The following is an 8,359-nucleotide window of genomic DNA, read 5'->3' on the forward strand; positions in this document are numbered from 1 at the left end:
ACTTTGCTGGTTTTTGTGTTTCTCTAGAGAACCCAATCCAACACACAGTGATAGGATAATATCCATTGCACACAAGGAATACCAGTTAACATGACTACCATTCAAATTTATGTACCAACTGAAAGCCAAAGATGAAAAAGCTGAAGATTTTTACCAACTTCTACAGTCTGGATTTGACCAAACATGTGATCAAGATGCACTGATAATTACTAGTGACTGGAATGCAAAAGTTGGGGAAAAAACAGACTGGCAGTTGGAAAATATGGCCTTGGTGATAAAAATGATGTTGGAGATCTCATGACAGAATTTTATAAGATCAATGACTTATTCACTGCAAAGCCTTTTTCCAATAACATAAATAGTGACTATGTGTGGATGTCACCACATGGAATATGCAGGAATCAAATCAACTACATTTATGTTAAGAGATGTATGATCAGTACGATCAGTCAGAACAAGGGGATACTGCATGGTGTAAAATCAGGAAGGGAGTGTGTCAGAGCTGTCTCCTTTCACCACACTCATCAGTCTGTATGCTGAGAAAATAATCCGAGAAGCTGGATTGTATGAAGAAGAACCTGGCATCAAGATTGAAGGAAGACTTATTAACAACCTACAACACACAGATGACACAACCTTGCTTTCCGAAAGTATGATTACACCTTACCATAAAGAAAACAAAAATCCTCACAACTGAACCAATAAGAAACATCATTATAAACTGAGAAAAGGCTGAAGTTGTCAAGGATTTCACTTTACTTGGATTCACTGTCAACACTCATGAAAGCGGCAGTCAGGAAATCAAACGATGCATTGCATTGGGCAAATCTTCTACAAAAGACCTCTTTCAAGTGTTAGAGAGCAAAGATGTCACTTTGAAAGCTAAGACGTCCCTGACCTAAGCTGTAGTATTTTCAATCTCCACATATACGTGTGAAAGCAGGACAATGAATAAGGAAGACCAAAGATGAACTGATGTATCTGAATTACGGTACTGGCAAAGAATAGTGAATATATACCATGGACTGCCAGAAGAACAAGCAAATATGTCTTGGATGAAGTACATCCAAAATACTCCTTAGAAGCAAGGATGGTTGAGACTTTGCCTCTGGCACTTTAGTCATGTTGTCAGAAGAGACCAGTCCCTGGAGAAAGATGTCATGCTTGGTAAAGTAGAGCGTCAGCAAATCAGGGAAGACCCTCAATGAGATGGATTGACAAAGTGGCTGCACCAATGGGTATGAGCACAGCAAAGATTGTGAGGATGGCGCAGGACCCGGCAGTGTTTCCTTCTGTTGTACATAAGGTCACTAGGAGTAAGAACCAATCAGAAGGCACCTAACAACAACAACAATGCAAGATGTTAATAAAAAAGGGAACTATAAAGAGTAGGGACAACAATGCAAGATGTTAATAAAAAAGGGAACTATAAAGAGTAGGGGGGAGGACAGGGTATGCAGGAGTTCTCCATGCTTTCTGCACACTTTTCTGCAAACCTAAAACTTCTCAAAAAATAGTACATGAAAAATACAAAAGTAAATGATACCTAAAAAATGACTAAAGAAATCACTAATGGTAAGATACATATGTGTGTGAGTCTGTGTGTGTAAACATGGGTGGGAAAAATCATTACAAACGACTAATAATTAGCACGGTTAAGCAATGTCAAAATGCTACTTAGGAACCTCTTCCCCCTTCTAAAAAAACTACCAAAGGCAGAACATACTACAACGTTCATAGCAGTATTATTTGCAATAGCAAAAACTGGAAATAACTCCATTACTAATGACAAGTGAAAGAATCAATTATGATTTAGTCACACAACAGCAAAGATAAAGAGCCGCAGTTTCATGTTTCACCATGTACAACCTTCAAAAATGCAAAGTAGAGAAAAAAAATGTTAACTCATAGTTCAATATTGTTTATATAAAGTTCACAAAATACAAACCTTAAAACCTTAATGACACACCGTTCAGGGATATCTAAGTAACAAAAGCTATACTGAAAATCAAAGGACCAATAAGTACTAATTCCAAATAGTAGGTTCTCTTGAAGGGAAGAAAGCAGGAAACACTTGAAGAAAGGCACCCAAAGGGTTCCAAGACAACGGTCGTGGGCCAGTTCTTCGTCCGGGTAGGGGACAGATGTGCGTTTCTTTTTTAATAACTTATATAGCATATCTATGATATTCAGCTTTTTGCAGCTGTAAAACATTGCATAATAAAAACTAATTTTAAAAACCAACCAAAGAATCTAGCAAAGCAAAATGAGATTGTCTCCAGTAAGAGTGCTCTGTAATACACAAAAATCAACCTAGCTCCCAAATGCCCAGTAATTTTTTTGAAAAATGAGAGAAAGGGCACATTCCCGAGGCAGCTGTCTTCCCGATTACGAAGCAGTAATGGGAAGTCTCCAATGGCTCAGAACTCATGTTAAAACCAATACCAAAGGAAATAAGATATTTACATTCAGTGGGTGAAAGTATTTAGTTCAGTCCTTTCAGTTACCTCTTTGGTACTCACCTATTTTAACACCTATTGTATTTCCCATTGACAAAACTGCCTCTGAGCCCAGGTGCCTATCCTTCCATCTAGGGTCTCAGTGAATGACCTAGACCTTTCACCATTTGCCTGCCTTGGAAAGGGCTCCTGGAGAGGACCACACTGCATACTAAGAAACACAGACTCTTCCTGGTCACAGGTGACTGCATCAGGGATGGACACCTGACCCAAAGCCAGCCAGTCCATGTCTGTCACCTGGCTACCTGTCCATTCTTATCCCAGCCACTGTCTCCTTTACAGACATCATGGCACTTGGAACCTTTCTTTCACGGTGCTCACCGTAATTACTGAATAACTATACGTTTATGTAGCGATCATCCATCAATGTCTGTCTCCTCTAAACCATAAGCTGCATGAGGATGGGAATGGGCCCGGTTTGTTCAGAATTACACTCTACCACTACCATTTCAACACATAGTAGACATTCAATAAGCATTTTTTTAAACGAAAAAAGGGCTTGAATCTAATGCCTCCTTTTCTCTAAAGCTTATTTTTATTCATGAAACTTAAACGGAAACAAACCCCTTTTAGGCAGACCCAAAGCCAAGGCTAACTGATCAATGACTTAACAGAATCTGCATTTATCCTCAAAGAGGAAAATTTTATAGGATGTCACATTGAATTTGACAAGTTTAAGGTGTTTAACAGAAACATACCTGAATGAAGTTGAATCTTCCCAATAACACCTTCTACCAACCCCAAACAAATGGGATTCCAGGCAAGAAGTAAGTCAGTAGCTAAAATAAAAAAAGAAGCAGTCATGAGAAAATACTCATCAGAAAATATATTAAAACAGTATGTTTGTTGTTGCTGTTGTTGTTATATGCCGTCGAGTCGGACCCAACTCATAGCGACCTCTCCTTGGGTTTCTGAGGCAGTATCACTCCGGAAGTAGATTGCCTCATCTTCCTTCCAAGGAGTGGCTGGTGGGTTTGAACCGCCAGCCTTCTGGTTAGCAGTCAAGTGCCTTAGACACTAAGCTACCAGAGCTCCTAAAACAGTATGTTTAGCAGTATTATATTTAAAAATGATCAAACAACAAAAACAACCATCAAGTCCTGACCAAGCAGCACAACCATCCAGAAGTGAATGCAGTACCACATGGCGACCTGTGAAACGGCATTAACTCCTGAATGAGCTCCAGTTACGGGCCAAGAACCCAAGTTCTGAAACTCTCCCAGATGGGAGGCTGTCCTGCAGAGCGGTGGGGGCAAGAAGCTGGCTCACTGCAAGAGGATGCGTGGGCTGAGTTGCCTACCATCACAGGCAGAGCCAGTCCCAGACCCAAAAATAAAGCCTGAGAAACTACCACCCAGACGCCCACTCACTAGGTCACACTCAGGAAAATGCCCTTCCCAGAGACTCACACCAAGCCAAGAGATCCAGAAAGCCACCGTTCCTTTCCGTGACTTCCAGGGCAACAAGAAAGCTGCTACCGTGCACTGAGTGCCTACTACATCCTTAGGTGGCCAGAAGGCCTTCAGGTGGTGCGAATGGTTTACTCTAGGTTACTCGCTGAAAAGTCAGCAGTTCGAATCCACCCAACGGCACCACAAGGGTGGATAAAAAAAGGCCTGGCCACCTGCTTCTATAAGATTACACAAGAAAACCTTGTGGAACACAGTTCTACTTAGAAGCATGTGGGATCGCCATGAGTTCAAAGTGACTCCACAATAATGGGTTTGGGGTTTTCTGGTTTTATGTGCCAAGCACATGGCCAGACTTCGTCTCACCTACTTTGGTCATGTTGTCAGAGGGGATCATTCCCTGGAGAAGGCTATCATGCTCGGTAAAGCGAAGAGTCAGTGAAAAAGGGGAGCACCTTCAACAAGATGGATGGACACAGCGGCTGCAACAAGGGGCTTAGGGTCAGCCAGGATTGTGAGGCCGGCGCAGGAGCAGGCAGTGCTTCTTGTTCTGCTGCACACAGGGTCACTGTGAGTGGGAGTCAACTCAACTGCACCTAACAACAAGTGCCAAGCAAGGGACTCTCTTGGGGCAGTGGCTAAAGCATTCATTTGGCTGCAAACCAAAAGGTTAGTGGCTTGAACCCACCAGCCACTCCACAGGAGAAAGATGAGGCAGTCTGCTCCTTAAAGATTTAAGCCTTGGAAATCCTACAGGACAGCTCTACTCTGTTCTATATTGTTGCTATAAGCTGGAGTCGACTCAATGGCAGTGGGTTTTTTATGTGCTGAACACTTTAGCCAGGTTCCTCATTCAAACCTTCAATGGACAGTGATCTAGGTAAGTGTTTTCTCAATTCTCTTAAGGATGGCGCAGAACTAGTACCATTCTAGATGCACAGGAGAGAGACGAGGTAATTCAGTACTACAGTGATGCCTGAAGACATCAGGTCTTCATTCTGTTGTGGAATTCAGAGTGTAAAAGGCTGTTATCTACATGATCAATTCTAAGCCTGACAACTCTGTGCTTAAGTATTATGAGTCCCATTTTACAGATGAGGAGAGGGAGGCTTAGGCAAGTAACATGGTCAAAGTCAGAGAAGGGACACAAGGCAGCTAGATCCAAAGTCAGGTCTGCCTGTGCTCCTCACCCTCATGCCGTAGCACCTCTCTCAGAAACTACAAATGGAACTAATCACTAAGACAATGTTTAGGTTTGTATATAATATGCACTCGCATTGCAAGTAACATTGTATAAAATTGGAAGATATGGAAAAAAATGTTATTACCTCCAACTCCACTGCCTTTTTTTTTTTTTTGCCACATTTCAAGTTGTGTGCATGTATACCAAATTGCAACAGTATGAATACAACATTATATATGAATTTTTTTCTTACATGAGCATTTTCCCATGTCTTTAAAATATTTTTGAAAAATATAACATCATGACTACATAATTTTCTATTTAAGAAAACACTTCCTCACTCTTGGGAATTTATGTGATTTCTAGTTTTTCCCTATTATAAGAAAATACTGTGAAATAGTTAATATTATGCAAATATTTTATTTGCATCTGTAAGTAACAGCTTTAGGACAGAGTCCTATGTATGAAAAATTACTATGTCAAAGTATTAAAACATTTAAAGTTTTTAAATATTATCAAATTGCTTTCTACAAATGTTATACCAAGTTAGTTTCTTGCAAAAATATATGAAAATGCTTGTTTTAAAGCACTTTTGCCAGCATGTAAAGTCTTTAATTTTGCTAATCTGATGGCATCCATTGCTTAATGTGTTTATTTTTATCACTGTTGGTGAGATTAAATATATAAACTTGGCTGGTTATGTTTCATCTTCTACTATGATTTTCTTATGCACACATACTCTAACAATTTTCTTTATATTCCGTCTCAATTTCCAGTTTTTCAATTTTATACAAATCTGTCATTTTTTCATTATCTTTATGCTTTAAACATTGTTCTTTACCCAGTATCAAGTACTTATTAATACTCTCATTTCTTTGTTGTTTTAAAAACTTAAAACAAAAAACTTTTACCCAAATTACTATTAAAAAAAAAAATTGCATCTAACTCCACTGGAATTCATGCTGATGTAGAGAATAAAGATGCCCAGATTTCCTTCCAAAGAGTGAAGACCCCTGTGTCAGGCCAGCCAAGTCTCAACACCTGCCAACACAGACTTCCCTGCTAAGGAAAGTAGCTCTGAATACCTGTAACCCTGCCACCTGTCTTCAGATAAACAGATAACAGTTATAAGTCTGTCCCATGGATACCAAATAAGCTCAAGGAGTATGAAGGAAGAAAACGCTGGAACTAAAGCTGTTGTTGTTAGGTGCCATCCAGTTGGTTCCAGCTGGTTGTACGTGGGTGACCTTACGTACAACAGAACGAAACACTGCCCGGCCCTGCGCCACCCTCACAATCAGGGCTGTGTTGAGCACATCGTTGCAGCCACTGTGTCGATCCATTCTGTTGAAGGTCTACCCCTACTTCACTGACCCTCTACCTTGCCAAGCATGATACCCTTCTCCAGGGACTGCTTCCCTTCTGACAACATGACCAAAGCAGGAGATACACCTGGCCACTCTCACGTCTAAGGAGCATTCTGGCTGTACTTCCTCCAGGACAGATTGGCGTGTTCTTCTAGCAGTTCATGGTGTACTCAATATTCTTTACCAACACTACAATCCAGGAGCTCTGGTAGCATAGTGCCTAAGGCACTTGACTGCTAACCAGAAGGCTGGCAGTTCAAACCCACCAGCCACTCGTCGGAAGGAAGGCTGGGCAATCCTACTTCTGTAGTGATACTGCCTTGGAAACCCAAGGAGGGGTTGCTATGAGTTAGGTCTGACTCAATGGCACATAACAACAACAACAACAATCCAAGCACATCAATTTTTCTGCAGTTTTATTTATTCCTGGTCCAGCTCTCACGTGCACATGAGGCTACTGAAAATAGTATGGTTTGGGTCAGGCATATCCTAGTCTTTAAAGTGGTATCTTTGCTCTTTAAGACTTTAAAGAGGTCTTTCGCAGAAGATTTGCCCAATGCAATGCATTGTCTGATTTCCTGACTGCTGCTTCCACAGGTGTTGACTGTTGATCCAAGTAAAGTGAAATCCCTGACAACTTCAATCTTCTCCCCATTTATCATGCTGCTGCTTACTGGTCCAGCTGTGAGGATTTTTGTTTTCTTTATACTGAGGTGTAATCCACACTGAAGACCGTAGTCTTTGATTTTCATCAATAAGAGCTTCAAGTCATCTTCACTTTCAATAAGCATGGCTGTGTCATTTGCATATTGCAGATTATTATGAGTCTTCCTCCAATTCTGATGTTCTTCTTCTTCATATAGTCCAGCTTCTTGTATTTGTTCAACATACAGATTGAATAAGTATGGTGAAAGGATACAACACTGGCACACATCTTTCCTGTTTTTAAAACACGTACTACCCCTCATTCTGTTTGAAAGACTACTTCTAGGTCTATGTATAGGTTCCTCATGATAACAATTAAGTGTTCTGGAATTCCCATTCTTCACAATGTTATCCATAATTTCTAATGATCCACACAGTTAAATGCCTCTGCAAAGTCAATAAATAAAACACAGGCAAACATCTATCTAGTATTCTTTGCTTTCAACCAAGATTCATCTGACATCAGCAATGGTATCCCCGTCCCCATCTTCTATGCCCTCTTCTGAATCTGACTTGAATTTCTAGAGGTTCTTTGTCAATATACTGCTGCAACCATTTTTTAATTATCTTCAGCAAAATTTTACTTGCATGTGATATTAATCATCATTCAATAATTTTCACATTCTGTTGGATGACCTTTCTTTGGAATGGGTACATATATGGATCTCTTCCAATCAGTTGGCCAGGTAGATGTCTTGCAAATTTCTGGCATAAACAAGTAAGTGCCTCCAGTACTGCATCCATTTGTTCAAACATCTCAGTGGGTATTCTGCCAACTCCTAGACTCTTGTTTTTCGCCAATTCCTTCCATGAGTACCCCTGGTTCTTTATCATATGCTACCTCCTGAAATGGCTGAATGGCAGTCAATCAACTCCTTTTGATGCAGTGACTCTGTATATTCCTTCCATCTTCTTTTTTATGCTCTTCCTTCATTGTTCAACATTTTGCCCATAGAATTCTTCAATATCGCAACTCAAAGCTTGAATTGTCTTCAGTTCTTTTAACTTGAGTAATGCCAAGCATGTTCTTCCCTTTTGATTTTCAAACTCCAGGTCTTTGCCCATTTCATTACAACACTTCATGCTGTCTTCTCAAGCTGCCCTTTGAAATCTTCTGTTCAGCTCTTTTAGTCATCAATTCTTCCACTGATGGGGAAGAGCTGCCTCCTCAAAGTA

General features: G+C 40.4%; 1 protein-coding gene across 1 annotated transcript in view; it reads right to left on the reverse strand.

Moving 5' to 3' along the window:
- INPP5F (inositol polyphosphate-5-phosphatase F) overlaps positions 1-3,664 on the reverse strand; it is an 82,039-nt gene extending 78,375 nt beyond the window's left edge. Inside the window, exons 1-2 of the mRNA XM_042780411.1 lie at positions 3,625-3,664; positions 3,218-3,298 (exon numbers count right to left, since the gene is read on the reverse strand). Of these exons, the coding sequence (XP_042636345.1) occupies positions 3,218-3,298; positions 3,625-3,664 (121 nt within the window). The remainder of the gene's footprint in view (positions 1-3,217; positions 3,299-3,624) is intronic.
- Positions 3,665-8,359: the final 4,695 nt, after the last annotated feature.

The sequence above is a fragment of the Orycteropus afer genome, unplaced genomic scaffold (genome assembly GCF_000298275.1).
Source record: "Orycteropus afer afer isolate SDZICR_OR568_19922 unplaced genomic scaffold, OryAfe1.0 scaffold00038, whole genome shotgun sequence".
NCBI lineage: Eukaryota > Metazoa > Chordata > Mammalia > Tubulidentata > Orycteropodidae > Orycteropus > Orycteropus afer.